We start from the raw sequence: 14,540 nt of genomic DNA, 5'->3' as shown, positions 1-14,540 counted from the left end.
GAAATGAACGCTGAGTGAGGGTGTTCATGTTTATGACACACAAAGACCTGGACGTGTCTCATGAGGAAAGCATGAGGCCTGTGGCGGCTGACTTTCCATTCCTGATAGCTGGGTACTGAACTCCATGTGTGAAGCCAGGATTTCCTAGCCCCTGTTTCTGAGATGCATGAGTATGGCGATTTTTCTGCCTTATGTGAGTAATTCTAAAATGGCCTTGGCTTCTTCCTTATTTCTTCTTTAAATTTCTTCTTATTATTTTAGATCTGCACATTCATTGCAACCTTCTTCTGGTGATGAAATATCTACTAATGTATCTGTCCAGCTTTACAATGGAGAAAGTCAGCAACTAATCATTAAGTTGGAAAATATTGGAATGGAACCACTGGAGAAACTGGAGGTCACCTCGAAAGTTCTCACCACTAAAGGTAGGTATCGTAAGCAGCTTTGACCCTGGGAATGTTTGTATTGTTTACTTGTAGAAGAGATAGTTTAAATACTCCATTTCCAGAGATTCTAAAAACTTCTTTGTGGATTCAGTGAAAGTCAGTAGAAGTCAGGCGAGGGCTTACAGGCTGAGAGCTTGAGTGCAGGAGCCTCGGGGAAGCTTGGTGCCGTCATGACAGTGGGAAACCGGTTCTTCATGAAAGACACTCAGCAGCGGACAGCGGGACCAAGCACACACCTCTGTATCCCCAGTGCCCTTTCCCAGGCCTCAACATCCATCAGCTACTCAGCAGAACTATTTCTTCAAAGAATGGGAGAGAAGCATTAGCAGGCCTGGAAGGAGTCTGTTTGGGATCCCACCTGTAATGCATCCAGCTCACGTAGTTTGGGGTCAGGGGACGTGTGTTGAAATTAGGACTTCACCATTTACTAGCTTAGCTATTTGCCCTTGGGGAACTGTTACTACTGTGCCTCGATTTCCTCTTGGATAAATAGGGGAGGTAGTATTTAGCATATACATTACAAGACTGAACTAGGGAGGTTGTGTTTGGCAGGACACCTGGTGTGTCAGAGGCTAGTGAGTGCATTGATCAAAGGGGGAGTGTATTGTATAGGAGGAGGGAAAGGTATCAAGAGTAATATGTGGAAATAAAACTGGGTAATGTAATACAGTGAGAGAAATTGTAGACTAGTGAGACCAGACAGAGGATGAAACAGGGAAAGCAAGTCAGCAGGCTTTTGGGGGTGTTTTATGTGCTTCTGACGTATGGGTGAGATGAACCAGGCGTACAATGGGAGTTTGGTTCTGGTGAAGCTTCCGGTAGAGGATGTACTGATCGCACGTTACTTCCTGACAGAGGGCTCCCTCCCCATGCTAATGACATTCTAATGTGAAAAACCAAGTTTATTAGGGGTAGAGCCACAGACCCTCTGGTTAGTTCCAGCTTGAGGGAAGGCCCAGGGCTGAGCTTGGGAGAATTTGCAGGCAAAGAATTATGTCATGAGAGGATGAGTTTGGAGTGTGTAAGAAAGGGTGAATTTGGGCTTGTACCACTCTGGAGAATTTCAGGGTATCTTGTATTCCCGTATTTCTTCCACTGATTTTGACAGAAATCTGTGTCTGTAGGAAGTAAAGCATGAAGCTTTGCATCTGCATTGTCTAACCCATTCTCCTGGTGGGTCCGTGTCTGCCCTGGAAGGAGCCTGGCCCTGGGGAGTGACCCAGGCCTGTCCTTTAGTGATTTGTGTGCGTGGTCATGGGACTGGAGCCGTGGGGCAGCTCACCTTGTGTTCTTGCTCAGGAGGGCCAGGTGTGCCTAGAGCAGGGCGTGGGGGTGGAGCAGGAACACCTGTAGCTTCTCGGTGCACATTCATTTTATTTTTTCTTGTCTTGAATCCTTCCCTTTTTGGTGGGATTTTTTTTCCTTTTTCCTTTCAGTGCTAGTCACACAACATGGAATAACAAGTATATTTTTTATTGAGCGAGGCCATAAGTGGCAAATTGTTATATGCTAAATAGTTATTAAAAATGCAAATCTGATGTTCATCTTACTACCTTCCCCCCGAGGAGTGGTTCTTGCACTCATCTAAGGCTTTGCTTCAGCCCTAAGGAGGTCACAGTGAGGTGGTCCCATCCCCTGGGAAGCCAGGGCCCAGTATAGAACCTGCTAGAAGTTGTTAACTTGGCATGGTTTCTGCACAAAGATGGCAGAAGAGTAGCATTTTTATTCTACTCTTTCTCTTGAAATCTCCCCCGAACAAAGTATGAAGAAACAGTGAAAATAAAACCATTCCCTGTGAAACAAGGAAATCATTTCAACCCTACGCAATAAAGCATTGGCTACAAGTGTCGTGGAAGCTGGGTTAGAGGGAGGGCGAGAGTGGAAGTGGGACTCTGGGAGGACTAAGGAAAAGCTGTTCCCCGAGAGTAGGCAACACAGCACCCAAAAGTCCCCCAACAATGAAAACCAGACAGAGGGGCCTGGGCAGGCGCCTAGAGCAGCGGGAATGCAGAGGGGTTACCTTTTCTGTGCCAGGTCTTTGGCCAAGAGAGGGGAGGCCAGGGGTGGGAGGGGAAGGCGGTGGTGGATCTCACTGATCACAGAACCTGTGTGTGAAAGCCTTCACTGCAAGCCTCACCTGCATTTTCAACAATAAAAACACAGGCGGACTGCCTCTGGGATAAGGGAACTAGTGGCCTAGCAGCCCAAGCCAAGCTGGATCACAGCTGTCGGGGCTGTGTCCCTCCTTATGTCATTCCGAGTCCAGGCAGGAGACAGGCCACACCAGAACAGAAAGAATCACTATGAACAATGGCTGACAAGTGCGAAGCGTTTGAGAGGCAAAGATAATGTAAAGCAACAAGAGGTGTGAGGAGTGAGGCAGCTCCTGCCCTGGGCTGGGGCAGCCTGTGAAGAGGTTGGACTAGTGTGGCCTAGAAGTTGAGAAGAAGTACCCAGGAGCGGCAACTGAGACCTCAGAGGAGTGGCCTGGCTCCGGTGCTGGAGTCTCTGAGCTCGGGGCATCTAGACCTCTGGGGAGGGCACTGTCTGGCTCTGCTGTTCTGTAAAATAACACTAAGAATGGTACCTACATCTCATTGATTTAACTGAGAATTAAATGAGAGAATATGTATGAAGCGCTTGGGACAGTGCTTGGCGCATAAGCACTCGGATTTGTTCTCACACAAGTTACTACTTGCTGTGGTTTAGGTGTGTGTCCCCTCCACCTCTCATGTTGAAATATCATCCCCAGTGTTAGCGGGGGGCCTGGTGGGAGGTTTTGGGTCATGGGGGTGGATCTCTCATGAATGGCTGGGTACTCGTCTCATGGGAATGAATGAGTTCTCACTCTGTTAGTTCTCATTAGTGCTGGTGCCTCCTCCCCTCTCCTCCCTCACTGTGTGACCTCCTGCTCCCGCTTTGCCCTCTGCCATGAATGGAAGCTTCCTCAAGCCCTCGCCAGAAGCAGAGGCCAGTACCATGTTTGTATAGGATGTGGAATTGTGGGCCCAAATAAAACCTCTTCTCCCTGTAAATTAGCCAGCCTCGGGTATTCCTTTATAGCAGTGCAAAATGAACTAATGTACTGCTACTGTTGCCACTGCTGCCACCACAACCACCAGTATTACCACTGCCACTACCACCATCACTACTACTGTCATCGCCACCACCACCATCATTATCATCACCACCATCACCATTATCACTACCATCACTGTCACAACCATTATCACCACCACCATCACCATCACCACCACCATCACTACCATTGTCATTGTCACCACCACCATCACTACCACCACCACCATCACCATCACTACCACCATCACCACTACCATCACTGTCACTACCATCACTGTCACTACCATTATCACCACCACCGTCACCATGACTACCACTGTCACCATCACTACCACTGTCACCATCACCACTACCATCACTACCATCACTGTCACTACCATTGTCACCATCACCATCACTACCACTATCACCATCACCATCACCACTACCAGCACTACCATCACTGTCACAACCATTATCACCACCACCATCACCATCACCACCACCATCACTACCATTGTCATTGTCACCACCACCATCACTACCACCACCACCATCACCATCACTACCACCATCACCACTACCATCACTGTCACTACCATCACCATCACTACCATCACTGTCACTACCATTATCACCACCACCATCACCATGACTACCACTGTCACCATCACTACCACTGTCACCATCACCACTACCATCACTACCATCACTGTCACTACCATTGTCACCATCACCATCACTACCACTATCACCATCACCATCACCACTACCAGCACTACCATCACTGTCACTACCATTATCACCATCACTACCACTATCTATCACCATCACCATCACCATCACCACCACCACCATCATCACCATCACCACCACCATCACCATCACTACCACTATCACCATCACCACCACCATCACTACAATCACTGTCACTACCTTTATCACCACCACTGTCACCATCACTACCACTTATCACCATCACCACCACCATCACCATCACTACCACTTATCACCATCATCATCACTACCCTCACTACCACTACACCACAACCACCAACTCTCTCCACTGTGACCACCAAAACCACCATCACCACTATAACCACCACAACCACCCCTGTCACCACTGCCACCACCACCACAAACACCACCCCAACCCCCACCGCCACCACTACCACTATCAACACAACCACTACCCTCACCACTGCCACCATCACCACCATAACCACCACCACCACCACTACCATAACCACTGCCATCACTGCTACCACTACCACCATCACCATCACCATCATCATCGCCACCACCATAATCACTATCACCATTGCCACTACCACAATCACCTCATCATCAACACAACCACCGCCATCATCACCATCACTACTAGAACCACCACAACCACCACCATTACCACTGCCACCATCACCCCATCACCACCATCACTACCACCACCACCACCACCATCATTACTGCCATCCTCGGACAAGCACCATCACCATCACTGCTGCTACCACTACCACTATCACTACCACCACCACCATCACTATTGCTATTGCCACAGACACCACCATTTTGTAGAGTTGTCATGAGGATTGAAGTTGTTCATCAGATGTCTACCCACTTCTCTGCCTAAGGCTACCACCATTCAACTTCTAATGGCATAGATTCATTTCACCTGCCTTTACTTGGTATTTGCAGTCGTGTTATTCATTCTGGTGGTGAGAGTGAGGTATATAACAGTGTAGCATTGGGGTTTCAATTTGCTTTTCCCTGATGATCGGTGAAGTTGAGCACTTTTCCAATGTTCTGGTCACTTGTATATCCTCTTTTGTATGAGGCCTTTGCCCTTTTTTCCCCCATTGGTTGTCTTCTCTCTCTCCGTATGTCTCTATCTCTGTTTCTCCCTCCCCTTCCCCATCTCTCCTGACTTGTGGGACTTCTTTATATATACCCTGGGTGTGAGCTCTTTGTTGGACACATGGGATGACCATCCTCTCCCATACTATGATTTGTTTGCCTTTACCTCTTAGTGGTGGCTTTGGATGAACAGAAGTTCTTAACTTTAATGTGGTTCATTTAATCATTTTTTATTTTAAAAATGTTGTTTATTTGTGTCTTATTTTAAAAACTTCGTATACTCTTAGTCTTTGAGAAATTTAATGATACTACCTTAATTTCATGCTTTCCTACCCATCCTCCTTTTGGGACCAATTTAGGTAAGGTAGAAAGTGCTTCTCTGGCATAAAAGCCTTCATCTGGTACTCTGAACTTAATTAATTGGTTATAGAGTTTTGTTGATATTTGAACAAGCAAGCTAATATTGAATAACAGAAAATTACAATCTACGTGGCAAACGTTTCTCACATCTCCTGTAATTTACCTTGCCCTCCCAGCTTAGCAACTGGAAAACGTTTTTGCCTTCCCTTTGTGTGCCCATTATTCATTACAAAATCGCCCATTCTTTCTGAAGCAAAAGTCTTCACCTGCTTCTCTCTTCAGAAATCCGTGAGTGGCTGCTGTCGCCCCTGGCCCCAGTGGCCCTGTGTGGCCCCTGCAGCCCTGTGTGGCGGAGCCTCTGCCCCATGCTCGGCTTCATCTGTGGCGGCCTCTCCTCCTCAGCTGGAGTCGCATTGCTGTCAGGAGCTAATTCTGGCTTCCTGGATGCTCCTGCCATCTGCCATAGATGTGAGGACACACCGTTTCCTCCCCGGGCACGCCGTGCTGACTTCTCCCACCCCTCCTGCCTCCTCAGCTCTGGAGCATTTATCCTCTGGGCTCTGGCTTGGCTGCCCCTTCTGGAAAGCCTGCCTAAGCCGGGGCTCCTGGGTCTCCTCTTTGCTGCCTCGGGCTGCTCTGACTTAGTGCCACAGGAGGTCTTGCCACTGTGTATGGTGATGGCTTGTTTATTGGTCTCTTTCTCTAATCAGGGTATAGTCTCTCCAAGGCAGTGCCTGGGTTTTCTCTTCATTTCCAGGGCCTGGCACATAGCAGGTTCTCAGTACCGAGTAGTTGGTGACGGAAAGACATTTTGTGGCATGGTCCTGTTAGCCGCATTTCCAGAATGAGGCTGATGGTAGCATGTCTGTCCCTCCTGTTGGCTGAGTGGAGGACGTAGACAAGCGTGTGGGAACCACTCTGCGATGTTGAATGTGGGGCATAGCTCTGCCTTAGGTGCTCCCCTCTCCACCCCTGCTCTGTGCGGGTCACTGCTTCCGCTGCTCTGCGTAGATGCCGCCCCCTTCCTGGAGAGGCCTTCCACTGCTTCTTGGTCATCTGAGGTCTCATTTCAAGGTCCAGCTTCTGTCCCACCTTTCTAGGCCAACTTAGCCTTTGGTGTTTCTCTTTTTTTTTTGAGATGGAGTCTCACTCTGTTGCCCAGGCTGGAGTGCAGTGGCGCAGTCTTGGCTTGCTGCAACCTCTGCCTCCCGGGTTCAAGTGATTCTCCTGCCTCAGCCTCCCGAGTAGCTGGGATTACAGGTGCCCACCACCATGCCTGGCTAACTTTTTGTGTTTTTAGTAGAGATGTAGTTTCACCAAGTTGGCCAGGCTGGTCTTGAACTCTTGACCTCAAGTGATCCAACCACCTTGGCCTTCCAAAGTGCTGGGATTACAGACATGAGCAACTGTGCCCAACCATCCTTGGTGTTCCTTATGCCTCAGACTTCATCTGGAACTTATTCTATATCACCCAGCATTTCCATCCTCAAACTTTTATTATAAAAATACTGAACCATGTAGAAGAGTTGAAAGAATTTTATAGCAAACACTTACATACCAACCATCTAGGTTCTGTGATGAACATTTTGTTATATTTGCTTTATTACATATCTATCCAGCCTCCTATCCATCCTTTAATCCATCTAGTTTATTTATTTATTTATTTATTTATTTATTTATTTATTTATTTATTTTTGAGACGAATTCTTGCTCTGTCACCCAGGCTAGAGTGCAGTGGCAGGATCTCCGCTCACTGCAAGCTCCGCCTCCTGGGTTCACCCCATTCTCCTGCCTCAGCCTCCTGAGTAGCTGGGACTACAGGTGCCCGCCATCATGCCTGGCTAATTTTTTATATTTTTAGTAGAGACGGGGTTTCACTGTGTTAACCAGGATGGTCTTGATCTCCTGACCTTGTGATCCGTCCACCTCGGCCTCCCAAAGTGCTGAGATTACAGGCATGAGCCACTGTGCCGGGCCCAATCCATCTTATTGTTTTAATGCAGTTTAAAGTAAGTTGCAGATTTCAGTATATTTTACCCCTAAATGCTGTAGCACATGTATCATTAACTAGAGTTCACTTTTTTTTTTGGTAAAATACATGTGCAGTGACATGCACAAATCTTGTGTACCATTTATTGAGGTTTAGAACTACATGGCTCTGTCTAACGCAAACCCTTGTCAGGACATAGTATAGAACATTTCCGCCACCCCAGAAAATTCCCACGTGTTCCTTCCCAGCCAATCCCTGCCCCAGCCCCGGGGCAAGCCACTCTTTCCATTTACCTGGTCGGCCTAGTGAGCACTTCCTAGTGATGATGTAGAAGGTGGGGAGCACTGTGGCAGCGGGACAGAATTCCAAGGGAGATGCTTTTGGCGGTGGTTCACGCCGTGACCATCAACATGGTCGTCTTCTCTCCCCAGCCCTCAAGCGTAGCTGCCCGTCATGGCTTGCCCACGCCTCGTCTGTCTTTGTTACTGTGTAGTTTTCCGTGGTTCTCTCCAGTTGGGGTCCCCAGTCAGTCAGAGGATGCACAGGGCACATAGGGCCACCCTGGCTTTATGCACAGGGAAAGCGAAAGCAGAAGAGGTGTGTGGCTGGCCTCGGGTCACAGGTCAGCTGCATGAGGAACCGGAACAAGAACGAAGGCCTCCTCCTTCCCAGCTCTTGTGACTTTACCTGTAATCATGACAAACGTAAATAGACAGCATGGCAGAGCCATTTTCAAAGCAACAGGGTTACACGTGAAAAATGAAAGCTATCATTCTTTTTAAATTCTTGTTCCAAGCTGCAATACATTTACGTGTGGAATTACATTAACAAAAACAAACCATCAGTTTCCAAAATACACAAAGGGAGTAATTCCTGTCACTTTAGTCCTATAGCACCGAACTGCCAGCATCAGTGAACAGAGGACCTGCTCTGAGGACATGGGAATATGATCAGGAGCTACTGGTGGTAGGGAGGATGAGGGAGACAGAGCAGAGACAGTATAGGATTTGGTTGTGGGTGTTACCTGTAGGAGACGGTATAGGATTTGGTTGTGGGTGTTAACTGTAGGAGATAGTATAGGATTTGGTTGTGGGTGTTAACTGTAGGAGACGGTGTAGGATTTGGTTGTGGGTGTTAACTGTGGGAGACGGTATAGGATTTGGTTGTGGGTGTTAACTGTAGGAGACGGTGTAGGATTTGGTTGTGGGCGTTAACTGTAGGAGACGGTGTAGGATTTGGTTGTGGGCGTTAACTATAGGAGACGGTATAAGATTTGGTTGTGGGTGTTAACTGTAGGAGACGGTATAGGATTTGGTTGTGGGCGTTAACTGTGGGAGACGGTGTAGGATTTGGTTGTGGGCGTTAACTGTGGGAGACAGTGTAGGACTTGGTCGTGGGCGTTAACTGTGGGAGATGGTATAGGATTTGGTTGTGGTTTGGTTGTGGGCGTTAACTGTGGGAGATGGTGTAGGATTTGGTTGTGGGCGTTAACTGTAGGAGATGGTATAGGATTTGGTTGTGGGTGTTAACTATAGGAGACGGTATAGGATTTGGTTGTGGATTGATTTTTATTTTAGCATTATCTTTATTCTAAGCCCATTGAGTTTAGCTTCTTAAACTGTCTCTAAAATGTCTGCTGTATAAAATTTTGCCACATGGGATGAAACACCGTCTTCTCTGGGTTCCCATATGATTCTCTTTGTACTACGATAGAGTTATTTTATATCTCAGTAGTAAGAATGGCTTTTACTCAGCTGGGCGTGGTGGCTCATGCCTGTAATTCCAGCACTTTGGGAGGCCGAGGTGGATCACAAGGTCAGGAGTTCAAGACCAGCCTGGCCAATATGGTGAAACCCCCTCTCTACTAAAAAATACAAAAATTAGCTGCGCGTGGTAGTGGGCGCCTGTAATCTCAGCTACTCGAGAGGCTGAGGCAGGAGAATCGCTTGAACCCAGGAGGCGGAGGTTGCGGTGAGCCGAGACTGTGCCATTGCACTCCAGCCTGGGCGACAGAGTGAGACTCCGTCTGAAAAACAACAACAACAACAACAAACTAAAAAGAATATCTTTTACACTTAGTGCTCTCCACATACCAGGTCTGTGGTACTTCATGTAATTTTTTTCTGATGAAATAATCGCAACCAGTGTAAGAGGTCTTTTTGGGTGGGTGGTGGTGGTGGTCTGTTTATTTCACTGCTGCATCCTTAGCACCTAGGAACTAAGAGCAATGCTTGCCACATAGTAGGTGCTTACATAGTATTAACACTCTTACCAGCTGTATAGGGTTGTCGTAAGCGTGAAATGTTAACAGAGGATGAGGAAAGCTCTTGGGACAACGTTGAGCTTGTTTGCTTTATAGATAACAGTTGTTATTGGTGTGTGCATCGTTTCTGCAGACCACGTTTGCATGCCGATGCCTGGTGCCTGCAAGAGCCTGCCTGTGAACCCTACATCTTGTCCTTACCCTTTTCCTTTTCCTTCCATCCCTGACGAGGCACCAAGAGTCCCATCAGGGGCCCCCTCTAGTCTCTGCACACTTCTTCACTCCCTCAGAATAAACTGCTTTTTCATCGGACATCAACCTTCAGATAAAGAAGTTTCTTGCTTTGTTTTCTCCTCTCATCTTCTTTGCTTTCTTGACTTATTTTAATTCTTACTATTACAGACTCCCTTTAAAATCCCCTGCATTTTAAGTTTATGGTAAGGATGCACGATATTAAGGGTCAGACAGAACTTTGTGGGCCTCTCAGCAGTCTAGACTGTCACTGGGGCTTTTATGGGGTGAGTGTGTCCCTGTGTTCACAAATCCCTAATACAACAATGAGTAGGTTTTTTTTTTTTTTTTTCTTTTTTGAGTCGGAGTCTTGCTCTGTCACCCAGGCGGGAGTGCAGTGGCAGGATCTCCGCTCACTGCAAGCTCCGCCTCCCGGGTTCACGCCATTCTCCTGCCTCAGCCTCCCGAGTAGCTGGGACTACAGGCACCTGCCACCACACCCGGCTAATTTTTTTTTGTATTTTTTAGTAGAGACGGGGTTTCACTGTATTAGCCAGGATGGTCTCAATCTCCTGACCTCATGATCCGCCCGCCTCGGCCTCCCAAAGTGCTGGGATTATAGGTGTGAGCCACCACGCCCAGCTACAGAGATGAGTGTTTATAACCCACCCCATTTCTGGACAAGGAGGGTCTAGCGATGGCATGTGATTCTTCTAATTTGAATTTACGTGTAAGCAAGTGCTTTTTTTTTTTTTTTTTCTTTTTAGACAGCCTCACTCTTTCACCCAGGCTGGAGTGCAGTGGTACAACCTCAACTCACCGCAACCTCCGCCTCCCAGGTTTAAGCGGTTCTCCTGCCTTAGCCTTCTGAGTAGCTGGGACTCCGGGTGTCAGCCACCACGCCTGGCTAATTTTTTTTTTTTTTTTGTATTTTTAGTAGAGGCAGGGTTTCACCATGTTGGCTAGGCTGGTCTCGAACTCCTAAGCTCGAATGCTCTGTCTGCCTCAGCCTCTCAAAGTGCTGGATTACAGGCGTGACCCACCATGCCTGGCCACTTGTAAGCAAGTTTTTATGTGTAGATTGTGAAAGACATGAACTCTTACTTTTGCTTAGTCATAGATTTCATTATAATAAAGCTCAAATTAAGAAACATTTACTATATTAGCTTTTCCACAAATGTTTGAAGATATGTGTATGTGAGTGTGATACAAAAAGAAACATATACATACCTGTATACATAAATGTACATACACACTGCTTAATTTCTTCATTCTTCTGTTTAATATTTTAACAAAAAATGATGGCTTTGTATTGTTATAATTAAAAATTCATAAATGTTTTGAGGCGAGATTCTCTTTATTGCTTTTCTCATGAATGTTGTACCAGAGCATCCCTGGAGATAGAAGCTAATATTAATGGCTTCTTACATGTCTCAGGTTCACAGCAGCAGTAATTCCTCTGCTATTATCAACATAAAGTAACCAATTTCACTTGATAGCCCTTACCTAAATGCTAGCATTTAAATAATGACTATTATTTCTGAAATGAAATTTCACAGGGGAAAAAAATTGGTGACAGATGCTCCACTGTCAATTGATGGCTCTCTTGTTATTCCTGCAGCATATTACTGTGTAGGATTCTGCAAAGCCCCTTCAGACACCCAGTTCTGTGCCACAGTAGGGAAGGGGGAAAACAGAAAGGCCCACTTTTAAGGTGCAAACACATATTAAATCGGACGACCAAGCTATTCAGCTTTCCACAGTGCTGTGGCTACAGAAAAATCATCTCTGCACTGTGAATTTCATCTCTCATTTCTTAGCTACAAATACCTTGGTTATTTGACATCAGAGGGGAATAAGCTGTTCCCATGTGTGTGGATTTGCTTGTTATTTGAATATGTCACTCTTAAGCTACAGAACTTAATACACAAATAAGCAGTGTGGTTAGACATCTTCTGAGCATACCTTATACTTGGAAATAGTAGGATTCTGAAGGTGGGACTTTGAACATTCTTCAGTTACTGGCCTGGGCACGGCCTGGGGGTGCAGTGTCGAATCTCTTCTTGCACTCTGCTGCTTCTGCATAGGTGGAACAGGCCGGCCTGTTGCCCTCTTGGTTTCTGTGTGGTTTTCCTCTCTCTCTCGTGGGTGTCGCTGTTGCTCGTTGCCTCTGTCGGTGCGGGTTGTCTGGCACAGCCTCTGTTCAGCTAGAATGATGACAAGAACGTGGGTTTTGGCGTCGCATATTATTAGCTGTGTGACTTGTCTTGAGCCAGTTGACCGACTGCTGGAGGCTTGGTGTCCTCATCTGGATACTTACCAGGATCCAGTCCTTCTCTCATTCGGTCATCCCAGAACACGCGCTCCTGTCTCTGGAGGACCTAACACAGTGCTTAGCATAGGGTGGGTGGGGTGGGAGTAGCTGTTTAGTTGCAGTCCCAGGACTGATGGTTTGGCTTCCTTGGTCTGCCAGGGCCTGGGAAACCAGAACATCCAAATTGTTAAGGCTGACTCGAAATAAGCAAATGTGTGCCCCGCTTGAGGAAGACAGGTGCCTTTGTCTACATTTCCTGGCTTCATCTCTCTCTCTCTCTCTGTCTCTCTCTTCCCTCCTCCTCCTTTTTTTTTTTTTTTTTTTTCCTTAAGATGTTTCAGAAACTGTCTTAGCTTTCCCCTTGTTCTCAGACTTTCTGGGATGGTGCAATATAACAATCCCTGGATGAATAAAGGTATACTTGCATTAAAACCACAGTAAATCCGAACTAGAAGCCACTTAGTAGAGTCAGCATAAGCCCTGCTCATTACACAGGGAAGGAAGCCGGGAAAGGCAAGAGGGTGAGAAGCACTTTGGGAGGCCACGGGCAGTGCCCAGGAAAGGCAAGAGTGCGAGAAGCACCTTGGGAGGCCGTGAGCAGCGCCGATGGGAGGAGACAGTTGGCTCCTGCTGACAAAGGGAAACCTGTTACTCGTGCAATTCTCAGGACCCGAGGGGTTCGGTAATAAGCTGGCTGAAGTGCCATATGAGAGCTACCCACCCTACTGGGCTTTCTAACTTTCTGGTCTGGTCTGTTTCCGAGGTGCTTTTATTAGGCTATTTTTATATAGTTGTTTTCTTAAAAAAAAAAAAAAAATTACGGCAAGGCAGGGCAAAGTTTTAGAAATCAGTCTTGGAGAAAAGTGGCTTCTACTTCTTGGTATTGTCATAGAGTGGAGCGTCTTGGGGAGCAGGGGGAAGGATTCAGTTTCTGCGATCTCTGCTTCAGTTTTGACACCAAGTCCCACTTGCATATCTGGGCGTGGACAGAGGTAGAGATGGAGCTGAGGACAGCCGCGGCAGCCGGCTCTGGGTAGCCAGGCCAGCAGACTAGTCGGAAGCCCCTAGGTCAGGCCTCCCTCAATTTTCAAGTTACTTATGATGGTCAACATTATAATATTTAGGATCAGATGGACTTTTGTTAGAGTCCTGGCTTTGCCACTTACTGGCTGGGTGACCTGGACCAAGTTACTTGTGTCTGTGACCATTGTCCCTCCTAGTGGAGCTAGCACTCCATAGCTCTTCTGGTTGTTATACTACATGTAAGGCACTTAATATAATACCTGGCATTAGTTAGGGCTTGGTAAATGCTAGTTCCTCCTGTAAGGTGCTGTTATCTTTGATGCTGCTGCCATTGTCATCTTATAAAAATATCAACTCATTTGTCACCTTTCTAAAACCTTTCTGAAATCATTTTCCTATCCCTGGTTTCTTAGCCCAGCATTCAGTGAAATCCATCCTGTGGCTGGCTGCCCACCTTTTCCTTTCCCTTTCTTTCTTGCACACTTCCCCAGTACCCACTGTGCTTCAGGTATTGTGGCTTAGGGAGCGGGACCACAGTCATCGCTGTCCTCCTGGAGCTCTAAGAGTCATGGGAGGCTCAGTGGTGAACAGGTGCAAGGTGTCCCATGAAAGCAGTGGGCAGGGCGGGGGCAGCAGAGGGAATGTCCTCTCTGCTCTTTTTGGAGTGGTTGCTCCCTCTGGTGCTCCCCCGTCTGTCTTTATGGCTGCCAGCTGCTCTTGCCTTTGGTGGACTCCTCAGCAGCCCATACTGAGCACCTTCTACGTGGTGGCCATCGTGTCGGGCACTGGGGACACCCAGGTGAATGCGATCCAGGGCTCCACCCTGGGGAGTGCAGAATGTACCAGCACAGCCCTTGTACTCCGGCTGTCTTTGAACAAACACACTTTTATGTATTCGGAACTTTGCTTACTCCTGGACGTCCTCTGTGCATCCCAGTCTATCCCTCATTTGCAGTTCCGTCCACTGCCGCCTCCTGAAAGCTTTCCCAAGCCCTTCAA

At 47.2% G+C, this 14,540-nt stretch overlaps 1 protein-coding gene across 2 annotated transcripts in view; it reads left to right on the top strand.

Moving 5' to 3' along the window:
• Nucleotides 1-14,540, top strand: part of TRAPPC9 (trafficking protein particle complex subunit 9) — a 712,655-nt gene that overhangs the window by 176,346 nt on the left and 521,769 nt on the right. For both annotated transcript variants that reach the window (XM_073018375.1, XM_073018374.1), the window contains one exon: nt 262-425. In XM_073018375.1, the coding sequence (XP_072874476.1) occupies nt 262-425 (164 nt within the window). The remainder of the gene's footprint in view (nt 1-261; nt 426-14,540) is intronic.

The sequence above is a fragment of the Chlorocebus sabaeus genome, chromosome 8 (assembly GCF_047675955.1).
Source record: "Chlorocebus sabaeus isolate Y175 chromosome 8, mChlSab1.0.hap1, whole genome shotgun sequence".
In the NCBI taxonomy this organism is placed as follows: Eukaryota; Metazoa; Chordata; class Mammalia; order Primates; family Cercopithecidae; genus Chlorocebus; species Chlorocebus sabaeus.
The sequence above is the reverse complement of the archived record's forward strand: the minus strand, read 5'-3'. Positions and strand labels throughout refer to the sequence as shown.